At 48.6% G+C, this 11,987-nt stretch overlaps 1 protein-coding gene across 2 annotated transcripts in view; it reads left to right on the top strand.

The window, feature by feature from the left end:
• The first annotated feature begins 6 nt into the window (after positions 1-6).
• DSCAM (DS cell adhesion molecule) overlaps positions 7-11,987 on the top strand; it is a 750,559-nt gene continuing 738,578 nt past the window's right edge. For both annotated transcript variants that reach the window (XM_059392376.1, XM_059392375.1), the window contains exon 1: positions 7-129. In XM_059392376.1, the coding sequence (XP_059248359.1) occupies positions 87-129 (43 nt within the window). In that variant the 5' untranslated portion in view covers positions 7-86. The remainder of the gene's footprint in view (positions 130-11,987) is intronic.

Below are 11,987 nucleotides of genomic sequence, written 5' to 3'. Positions count from 1 at the left end.
GGCAGGTGGCGAGCGAGCGGAGCCGGGCGGAGCGCGGGGGGCGAGGCCGGCGCGTCGCTCGCGGGAGGCCGGGGAGCAGCAGGGGCATGTGGATACTGGCTCTCTCCTTGTTCCAGAGCTTCGCGAATGGTGAGCCTTTCGGTTTGTGCTGAATTTCATGGCTTGTACGGACCGGAGTGTGGGGGCATTGGGTGCATGGGTGAAGTCATTCCCTTCTGCGCCCCCCATCTGGGCTCAAATCGTCATGCGTTTCTTTCTGCCTTTTTTTTTTTTTAATATTATTTTTTATTTCTTTGGGGAGGACAGGAGGCAATGTCGAGAGGCCGGGAGGGAAAAATTGCTCTGTAATCATTTAAAGGAGCTTACCTAGCAAAGTGACGGCTCGGAGCTAACTCCGGTACTAGACAGCTACCTCATTGAGAATAAACCAGGTTTGGCGAGAGGAGGAGAACCCGGGGAGATCGTCGCTTGCTTTGACACATCACAACCTCAAAGGGACACGACATTCCGCGTGTGGGCAGGTGGAGGGTCAGTTAGGAACACTTGCTTTCGCATTCAGAGCGCTGTGGGCTTGTAAAAGCTGGGCTTTCGATCTGCTACAATTCATCCCCGGCAGCAATGAAGCCTTCAAGAAAGCTCCGTCCTTCCCCTCCCCTCTCCCCAGCCTTCCGGGGTACTACATATTCCTCACAGTCATTTATGTAAAAATATGCACTCCGAAGCATGACATCATCTGAGATGTTGACAAATTTTTAAAAACACCTGTACAGTTGTACAGATGACATCAGTGACTATCGTAAATAGCATTCCTTTCCTCGCGCCTGGCAATGTTGCATTTTGAAATGCTTTCTTCCTGGGGATGTGGAAAGCTATCGCTCTTGCCTGAGTCAGACCCAATTAGTAAGTGTGATTGCACCTTAGGTCGCCTGTCACGGCGTACATATGAACTCACATGTATGAATGGCTTCTTCTCATTTGGGAACTGGAGGGGGGAATTGTCATCGTTCGGCATTGCCTGGGAGTAGCTAGCTGCAGCCTGAATTCCCAATTCAAATTTTGGATCACCAATCTGCATGAAATGTATGACTTGCTGACAGTTAAAATTAAACCATTAAGCAGAATCCCCTACCCCGGAGAGAGAGAGAGGGAGAGAGAGAGAGAGAGAGAGAGGGAGAGCGTGTGTGTGGGTGGGCGTGGGAAGGAGGAAATCTCGCCCTGGTGAGAAAATGCCAGAAGCCAAGGGGAGGCTCTGAGATTTTCTTGGAAGATGCACAGGGAAGCTCTGAGTGTTAGCTTCACAGGGGTGCATTTTCTTTGCCTATCTAGATAGCATCCTCAGAATCATCACACTGACAGGCCAAAGGAAACGCATAAACTTTGTAAAATTCAAAAAAAAAAAAATGCTGACGAAGAAAAGGTGGAGTTGAAAGGAGGCGCTCCTGAAATCAGCTCGGCAGTGATGCTTCGCTCTCATATGCCCAAGGGAGTGTTCAGAACTTTCATTTGGAGGCTTCCCAGCAGGAGAGATTCGCAACAAGTTCTGACATGACCCCATCTTTCCCAGAGGGCACTCTACCTCTTCCGCAGCCTCCTGGGGATTTACCTTGGGGGAGAGATCTGCCGTAGCGAATGGGTGGTGATGCACCAGGAAGGTTGGCCCTTTGCGCTGCTCTGCTAATGTGAGCTTGGAGAAGACGCAAAAATCACATCCATCTCTCCCGTGCCCCCAAGCCTTCGTGGCCTGTCTCACCTGTCAGGGCATACGTCTCTGGACTCCTTGGAAAGGCCGGGATCGCAGGAGGAAATGAAATCTCCATCCTGTTGGGAAGTCCGTGTTTCAGGATGATGGAATCAGTTCCCATTTTACAGTTTTACGGTTAGAGGTGACAAAAATCGTATGGGAGAATTTCTGGTACTGTCTCTGATCCAGGATGCTGTGAGTGTGTGTGACTTAAAAAAAATAATAATTTTCATACTAAAAGAATCATAAGGGAATCAGAGAGTGAGAAATGGTGTAAAACCTCAAATATTCTACATGGAAAATATATGCAAAGAATATGTCTGTGCATATTTATGAGCACTCTCTCCTTTTTTCCCTTGAGCATCATCTTCTTACACCTTTTTCAAGACCTTGAAAGTTGATTGATAAGCACTATTATTGGGACTGCAATGAACACAGGTAGATGTTACAGTATAAGCTGATATGCAAATGCATATTTTACGTGGCTGTGTTGTGTGGCCTGATGCTATCTAACAGAAGGCTATGGAACTCTTTTATATAAAAATGGCCCTCTATTTATATGACCAAGCGTTAAAAAAAAAAAAAAATAATAAAAAAAGAAAGGCTTGACTGTAGAGCTCTGGGCTCTTTCATTTTGGAGGGGAGGGAATTAGCTTTAAAGAGTTTCTCAATGAATGATGTTCACTGCCTGCCGTGCAAAGGATCATAAAATATATGGTCATGTGAAAATAGACTAAGGGTCCAATTTGGAATGCTGTCTGTTCATAGGACCACATTTCAAAAATGTGAAATCAGATGGTTCTTACCTATCTGAATGAGACTTGGGGGGAAAAAATATTTCAACAACTGTCGTAGTTTGGTCTACCTTAATTTTGAAAAATTCCCGAATGTGTGTGCTGAAAGATCTATGAGTTCTAATACCTAAGCTGATGACCGCTAGGCCTCAAACAGCAAAAATGTCTGACATGATTTTTTTTTAAAAATCTATTTGTAACAGATTAGGCAGTTTGATATCTGGGGGTGCTAACAAAATAAGAACCACACTTGGGCATCTGCGTTTTCATAGTGCGCAAGAGCATTTTTTCCCAATGATGTAAGGGGATGTACATTTATTTCTTAATAAGAGCATGGTTGCTGGACAGGCTAGAGACAGGGTTTTGGGTGACAAATAGAAGTGAGAAGACCGTCCCTTCATGGGTTAAACCCTTGAATGAATTACCTCACCTGATCAGGTCCTGTCATCATGTTTAAAGCAGTCAACGTGTTCTGCAGCGTTCTGGAAATATTCACGGGAGACCTTCAGTTACAGTGCAAGGAATCGGGGTCCATGAATGTAGAGACACATATCCACACACATGTCCCTGGATGGCTCTTCAGGGCAGGATCAGGCTGCATTGTGTTTAAGCACAATTTCTCCTGGTTTTGACCCCACTGAGCACATTCGAGTCTAAGATTCTGTTAAAAGCATAGACAGGCCTCTGGATAAGCAGAATGAGGAACAATAAGCATATTTGTTACACGGAATACATTTTTTGATGGCATCTTTGCATCTCTATGTATGCATGTGTCCCCGACCTCTTCTCCTGAGCCATGGGATCGTGACCTTCGCTGCTTTGCTGTTTTCCTGAAGCTCGTGGGGCTTAGCGAAGGTGGGAGGTGGGAGGGAGACAGGTGTTCCTCAGGGTGGAGGTGGGGTGTCAGCCCCTTTCAGGCCTCACCAGTTCATCTCGGCAGGGTGTCCCACACTGCAAACTGGATGTTTTATTTAAATTTAGGAGTAGACCTTGGTGGGTACAAATGCACCTTGAGGGCTTTTAAAATGACTTATTTTATTCCTGTACATACACACAAGTGAACAGGATCATGAGGCGAATAATTTCAGGGCCTCCTGCCCTCCTCTCCCTCCCCTGTTTTTATTAAGCAGATTCCAATTCTATCTCAACATTTCAGAGCTCACCTGAAATTTCTAGCTCTCTTAAGCTGTGTGCCCCTGCCAGATGCCCTCTGTAGGAAAACAAAATGCCACGCAGACCTTTAATAAATGCCAAGAAGAGCTCTACTTCTTGACTCCCTCCTGTAGGCTCCTTGGCGTGACCACCGTTCAGTGCTGCCTCGGGGAATCAGGGACCCGCTGGGCAGAATGGGGACAATACACGGCGTGCTGGTGGGGGAAGCAATTTTGACCCCCACAAATTGCCAATCTAAATGCCTAATTCCTGGGCCTCCACGTAGCTCTCCAAGTGTTTTATCAAGGACGTGTCTGGGATGAGATGCGATCACGATTTCCTGAAGGGACTCATGCAGTGTGCATCGAGACTCGGTGTAGAATTTTGGGCTAAGAGAGAGAAGAGAAAGAGAGAGAGATGGAGAAGGTCGTTTTATGAGGAAAGACCTATGAGCACTGCAGGAGGCGAGGTATTTCTGTCTGAAAAATTAAAGGTTGGATTTCTCAGTGGCTGCATTTGCAAAATCGATGGCATCGAAGTTTCCCCAAATTAGCTGAATTCTAGGGGTGAGGTTTGAACGTGCCTCATCAGTAACGGACAGGCGGGGGAACGAGACATTGAGGCTCGGCTCAGGCAGGGTATTGAGTAGCATTTCCTTGGTTTCCTTGGTTTGTCCGGGGGTCGGGTGCCCGGGCAGAGCTGGCGGGGCCGGGGCGTTCTCCAGGACAGCCGCGTCGGGGCATTTTCCCGGCTGCCGGGCCGCACACTGGCCCTCGGAGGCCGGCTCCGTCGCCGGCCTAGGAGACGGAGAGGTGGTGCTACCTGCATGTCAATTGTGTCCCTGCCGTAGGACACTAGTGGGCGGCAAACCTCGCCAGACTGGTGCAGCCAGCCTTCAGCAGAGCAGGCGAGCCCCCGCCTCCGGGAAGCGCGGCTGTGCTGCGTGCGGCGATCGGAGGCTCGCCTCCCCGAGACCGCTCCAGTCCCAGGGCCCAGACTCGGCGGTGGCTCCGTGCGCGGGTCCGGGAGCGGCGCGAAGGCCGGGGGCGGCCGGCCGTCTTTGTTTTCAATTTTACGATGGAGGACCCGGCTCGCAGCACTGTTTTGAGACCTAGAAGGTGCACAGAAAGGAAGGTGCATTTGCATAGCCCCTTCCAAACTGGCGGGGGAGCCCGGCCCAGGCGCGTGTGCGTCTCCTCTTGGAGGTGGCAGCTCCAGGAGCAGCCCCGCGCCTGATTGGCTGACCTTCCAATGTCATTCCAAGAGGCGCTGCTGGCTTCTCCTCCTGCTGATGGTGACAGGGGTGATGCTGCCGCTCCCGGGCCTCTGCAGTCCGTCTGTCTCCCTGCCACGCAGGGCTCTGGGGCCAGGGGTCCCCTCCCCGCTCCCCCAGGCAGATTGGCCAGCACCTGTTCCCCTGGCCGGTGTTAACGTTTCCCCTCCGGGAGTAATGGGCACAGAAATTCCCATCTTCTACCCCCCCCCCCCCCCAATATTTGTGTTCTTGTTAATGTTTCGAAAATAGAAGAAAATTCGAAGTTGGCTTTCCCTCCCTGAATTTATGGGTTAAGATAAGACGGTGGGAATGGAAGATTCCAGCAGCCCGACTTGTACTCAGTTCTGGAGCACGACTTCTGCAGGCGACACTCTCCACCAGGGGGGCCGGAGGGAAGTACCGTGGGGCAGAAAGATCAGATCACTGTTCCGTGGCTCAGAGGTTAGCTAGCTTCCCGTCAGGACGCTGGGCAGGGCTGGATTCAGAGACCTGCTCCCCCAGATTAGGCCCCCGCGTTATGCTCTGTCATGGAACCGTGGCCATTGTTTGGCAGTGTCTAGGACAGTCCATCACTGTTCATTTCTTTGGCGCTTATTTGACTGCTGGCTGCCCCCTCTCTAGAAGGGAAGGTCCACCGTTTAGACCCACTGTGCAGAGCGCATGCATGGAGTAAGGGGAGAGGGATGTTGGCTGACCCAGTGAATGAAGACGGATGAGGATGAGGGACAGCCCCCCCCCCCCCCGGGCCCCTCTCTCCCACCCCCACCTCCCCCATCCCTGAGACCATGGTGAGGAAGGAACATAAGGGAATGTTAGATTCCTTGTCTCCTGCCATCTCGTTCTGACTCACGGACTTGATGGCTGTACAAGCGTTTATTTGCTAGAAATGCTTCTGGGGCATTTTCCTCTCTTTCCCCAAAGGGATTCACATTTGGAATAAGCGCTGGGACTCCACACTGGGCCATTACGGTGGTACAGTCGCTTTGGGTGCTCTTCCTGATGTGGACTGGGTCAAATGTCACCGAAAGTAAGTCCACAAGCGCACCAACCCCCGTGTTCTCAAGTACGTGCTAAGCGCAGGACTCAGAAATCCTCTACAATCACCGCCCTGCCGTGTTCCGAAAACCAGTCAGAAACATGAAATCGACACAGAGGTTTCCCTGGGGATTCTTGGAAATTCATTTCTTTATCAAAGAGTCACCCGGGACATCAAAACAAAGCTCAGTTTCTTAGGCCTTAATTGTCTTAAAAAAAAAAAAATCGCATTACTATATTTTTTCTCAAGTATCCCATTGATTTATGAGTTTCTCAGCGTTATCTCTTTCTTTCTCATTTTGCAACAAAGTGGAACCAAATGTAAAAGTTGGTTCCTTCATCAAAGTACCATGAAAGGAATGTTTTATTCATCATTGAAATTTCAACTTTTGTTTCAATACAAAAATCAGATTAGGTGTCAAAATTTATAATATTTACTATCTTTTGATATTTGATGATCTGTATTTCTGTGTTGATTTTCAATAATTATGATATATTTATTTATTTATTTTCAAAATAATTATGGTATTTTTAAAAAAGTCACTCGGCTGGGTGAATTTTTGGTCTCGAAGCCCCCTGGAATGTGTAAATATATGCTTTGGTTTAGCAGCGAGGGGAGGAGCAGAGTTGACAAGATATTTGTTGAAAGTAGAGGAAGGAAGGCTCTCCTGCTCAGACAGACAGAGTGAGGGACATTAATAAATCTTACCCGCATCCCTATTAAAGTTATTTTTACACAGACAACAGTGAGTAAGATTTAAGAGTGAGCAAGCAGTGCTATTTATAGAACGCCGTTTTTAAATGCAGCGGTTGAGACAGTGAAAGAAAGAATGGGAAAATGCGAGAGATCACCTCCATAACGAATGCTGGCTTCCCCTAACTCCCTGGCACCATACAGAACTTTTGAAGGAGACAAAAAAGGCATACCAACCCTTCCTGAGGTCCTGGGAAATCGTTGGGGACACTGCAGAATGTTCTAGAAATACTCTCTGAGTTGAAGTCTGTGTCTGACTTGGAGGTAGCGTAGGGAGCTGGTGTATGTATTGTTTGGAAACTGGACCTGGGTAGGTCTGGGGAGGGTGTGGAGCGTGCTGCGTGGCCACAGAGCCTCGCTGGGCAGCACCCACCGCTGCTTTGGGAGGTCAGCCACAGACAGTGGGAGGGCCGAGGCCGCCCGCACGTTTGCAGCAGAGCAAGTACTGAGAGAGGGTTTCAAACTTAGGCTCTTGTAAGATCACAGTCTCCTCCATGTTAATCGGTGACTAAGTTCTGTAGATTTAACTTGTTCCATCCACTCTTCTAGACAGGCAGGCCAGATGGGCGGGCCAAGTCACCACAGGCTGCTTGATTGACGTAAATGCTACCGGACAAAGAAAAGAGAACACACCTGCTCTTAACAATGAACTAGTTTCCCTTCCTAGCTAGCACTGCATCTGTTCCTTGTTACACTTTGGTTTACTAGTCTCAAGTGGGCCTTATTTTCTACTGAGAGTAGGACTCTTGAATTTGTATGGAATCGAATGAATTGTATGCTGGTGTACCGGTTGGAGATCTGAACAAAAGCCATGTCCTAACCTACCTCTGAGCACAGACGCTGTGAAAAGCATTTGCCTTTCGTCTTGTGAGGATGCATCTGTAAAATGGGCCATTTTGTGGCCAGCCTCTCCAGACTGGAATGCACACGTTTGCTGAGGTGGCGGAAGGCGTTGTAAACTATTTAATTACTGAGTTTGATTGACGTGAGCCTTGCCTCTTTTATTTTTTTTTAAATTTTATTTATTTATTTGCCAGAAAGAAAGAGATAGTGCACAAATAGAGGGAGGAGTAGGCTTCCCACTGAGGAGGGAGCCTGATGCAGGGCTCGAACCCAGAACCCTGGGATCATGACCTGAGCTGAAGGCAGATGTTTGAATGACTGAGCCACCCAGGTGTCCTGAACCTTACCTCTTTTCATATTGAAATGAGAGACCAGGAAATACTTTTAGCTTCATTTTACACAGAATTTAAACAATTCTTATCTGCTGTGCACAAACACATTGAAAGTTTAGAGATCTTTTTTCTAGGCACCTTAACTCTCAAATTACTCGGTGATAATACTCTCTGAAGATCCCGATGACCTCGGGGTCTCCAGGGGCCCTCCACACCCTCAGGGACCTCCGTGAGGATCACGTCCAGCTGGAACTGTAACCCCCAGCAGGCAGGATGCTTGCCGAGGTGACCTTTGTCACACACTGAGGAGCCGGGCTGTGTGAAATGGCCGATGGCAGCGGAGACGCTCACCATCCACACCTTCTCCTAACAGTGAGCAAAGCGTGGACGTTCCTCATGAAACCCCTGCTTCCTCACTCACTGATGGACCTTCAGGGCAATGGCAAGATTTCTGTGATTATGTCCTAGGACAGAAACAAAGTCAGAAGATAATTAGAACCACTGCAGTCCTGTGTGTTTTTTAAATTTTATCCCCCCTCCCATTTTTTTTTTTCTACATAAAGGACCTGAGTTATGCTGTGGAAACTTTTGAGTAAACACATTTTCTCATTAGAGAGACCCGAGATTCATCTCTTCTCTCCACTGTGGCCTGACTTGATCGTGGGTTCCCACAGGACCTCAGAAACTCCAAATCCCAGTCTGCTTAATTACACTGTTTATTTCTTAATATTGGCTGTGGAGCATTTTTAATAACCGATTTGTAGCTGCCCGGGGAAGAAAGAACAATGCTTTGTAATATTACATGTGAGACTTCAGGGGTGAGCTGAAGACCCCTGACTGCAACATGGGCAACTTGACACCACCGGGGGGGGGGTGGTCCCTGAGTGATTTTTCACTTATCCTATCGCTGGTCATTGCAGTTCCTGGAAAGGGTGGTCGCTGGCCACTCTGGCCATTGGACAAGAAATGCATAGCAAATGTGAAATGCTCCCTAAGGGAAAGAATTATTCTTTCATAAATTATTCAGGCTGGTGAAGCCCAGGTTAGCAGCTCCCATCAGGTGCCTTGACGTGAGCATGGAAAGCAAGTGGGATGGTTAGTTACCCACACGTGCGTGCGTGTTCGGACTCCTCCGGATCAACACCTATTACATCTTCCGTGCCTGCTGTTTTGCATAGACCTGATGGCTATTTACATAGAAAGCTGGGAAGAAAAATTTTGACCTACACGTGACGTTGGTATTTGTCTTGGGCAATTACTTTGATCTGTGGTTCATTTGTGTCTTGTGGCGTCTCACGTGACCACCCCCTCTTATTATTTATGGTCCCAAGAGACCTCTCATTCTCCCTTTTGCCCCATCACTGATGATGGGGGTGGGAGAAAAGGCTGTGGGCTTTGGTGGTGCCAGGTGCTTGGAGGCAGTGGGAGTAGGGCCTATGGGAAGACCAAAGATATGGAGAAAGGGGCTGCACCAGCCCCCACATCAGGGTGACAGGAACAGACGAGGAGGAAGGAGAGGCCAGCCTGCCTCTAGACATAGTCCGTTGACGCCTTGGGCCCTGTTTTGGTAATGTGCCTCTTTCTGGACCTTCTCAGCTACGGATCAAGGGCACTGGTTCTCAGTGCCATGTAGGCTGGGGCAGGGGAGAAGAAGATAAGGAAATTTTTTGGAGCGTCGGTCCCCCCATGAGTCGCACACTGGAGATTCCGAGGCCGGCAGCGTTTTGGGAAAGGGCTCTACTCGGAAGAAGTTCCTCCGGCCCCTTCCACCGTGTGCCTTTGACATCTCCTTCCTGCCTCCAGAGGCCCCCAACTTTGTGCGGAAGACTGAGCTCAGAGTTGTCTAGTTTCCCGCCTCTGACCCCCAGAAGCTCTGGTTTTGCAGCTCTGAGGTCCGCACGGTTGAGGAAACAGTCTCAGTTTTCTAAGCCACCTCTGGAAACACACACATTGGAAAGGAGTTTCCTGGCCCCTGTTGGACATAGAGGGCCAGACACTGGCTAGAGAGCCAACCCGGTTTAGTTTCAAGTGGACTTCAGTTCTTGGTGAACTCTGTACTGAGCAGCAATTTACTGGCGGGATGAACATGTGTGGGGCTAGGGAGTCACTGACTATGGATCGTATGGGTTTGGGCAGGTTGGGGGAGGAAAAGCTGGAAACACGGAAGACCCTTACTTAGTGGGGGGGTGTGTGTGACCCCATCAGGGGCACTCCTAATTGGGATGCTAATAGCTTGGGAATCATTTGCATCTAAACATATATATGTTTGCATGTCTGTGCATGCCATTTTTTTCTTACTGGAGTTTCTTGGGTGTTCTGGTTTATTGCCAACATGTGCTTTGCTTTGGGGCCTGGTTCCCTTTTGTTTTGTCACATTGAACCCTTCCTTGCCAGCAGCTGGAGTCCTAGCAGAGAAGCCCTTGGACACCTAAATGTGGTGCCATGGCTCCAAGCAGGAAGCCGATAGTGCGGACCCGAGTGGGTGACATATATATAGAGCGCCCATCTATCTTGGGAGATGAGCGAGGGCAGATTGAGACAGGAGAGGAAAACGGATCTGTTGGCAGCGTGAGGTTTTGCTTTGGTCCCAACCCAGGAACATGACATACGCCTTCATTCAAATATCGGTGCTCAAGCTCCTTCCAAAGTCAGATAAAACCACTTGGGGATCTTTTGCTCTTTTGGGTTTTCTTGGTCTCTGCCTCCTTCTTCGAGGCGATGACCTCAAACTGACTGTGTTTATCACATGAAGCGAGTGCCATCCTCCCACGTTGTCACGAAAAGAGAAAATGGTGGATCAGGACATATGTGCATTTTTAGACCTTGTCACATGTATGCTAAAATCGAGGACAATTACTAGTGGCAGAATAATCCTTTCAAAACACCGTGTCCTTGATTTTTGAACTAAAATAGACTTGAATATGTGCTGGAGAGAGGCCTAAATTCAGAGCCTTAAAAAATATCCTTTTGTGTCCTGAGATCTTATTTTAGATAATATTAAAAATAACTTTCCCTCCCAGGCATCTTAAACAAGTTTGATGTTATAATGCTTTGGCGATTTTATTGTGATTCACCGCAGAGATCATCTTTCAGAGCGGCTGTTTTGATATTTAGCTTTAGAAGAAAACGGTATGAAAGGCATTGCAGGCTGAAGAAATGTGATTTCTGCTTACTCAGAACTCCAGGAATTAGGGGAGACCCCGTTTCTTTGCAACAATAGGCTCCTACTCCTACGTCCCTTTAAAAGGGGGGCATTGTGCTAGGAAGTCAGCCGCTCTGCCGAGGGAGTTCGCAGAAGAAGATCTCGTCGAAAATAGCTCCTAGTCCCTCTCTGATCTGGAGTTCTCAAAACCGCTGCAGTTTGTACAGACTGTTCTCTTTAAAATTTTGCTCCGGCGTAGGTCACTCTCTTTTGATCTCTCCCCCACGGGAAGAGCATAAATATTTCCATCATCAAGTTTAATGACCTGCAAGAGACGCTCGAGTCATTGTAAACGGTTAAACACTTTCATTAGAAGAAATACAAATGAGAGCTCGTGTGACTCAAATTTATTATTAGAGTAAATCACCTTAACCCGTAGAAAATATTTATTACACACCTGCCTCCCCCGCAAGTGTGAGCATCCTTCGAGCCGGGGTGTCTAATGGCCCAGCTGCCCAGGGCCGTGTGGGGAGTCCCCCCTGCAGTGGAGATGGGTTTGCTGGGAGCACAGCGGTTTTCTGCCCTTGTCTCTTGTCATTCTTTTCACCTTCCTCTCTCTTTCCTTGGAAACCGGAGCAAATATCTGAACCTCCATGCGCTCAGGAGAGGGAAGAGAGCTGTATGGCCCCAGGGTCCGAGGCCTCCTCCGGCCCCACTGATTCCCCGGGGCGGGGGCAGGGGAGGGGGGTTCTTACATGGGCAGGTGGAGGCACCTGTGGTGATCCTTCAGCTGAAGTCTGGATGCAAGGGACAGGGTCCTTTCAGCCTGTGGGGGACCCCCTCAGGGGTGCCCATGGAAGTCTGGAGATCTTTGTGTCGGGGGAAGCTGGTGTTTAGATAATTGTCTGGAGGGTCCAG

Source organism: Mustela nigripes, chromosome 2, assembly GCF_022355385.1.
Source record: "Mustela nigripes isolate SB6536 chromosome 2, MUSNIG.SB6536, whole genome shotgun sequence".
Lineage (NCBI taxonomy): Eukaryota > Metazoa > Chordata > Mammalia > Carnivora > Mustelidae > Mustela > Mustela nigripes.
The sequence above is the reverse complement of the archived record's forward strand: the minus strand, read 5'-3'. Positions and strand labels throughout refer to the sequence as shown.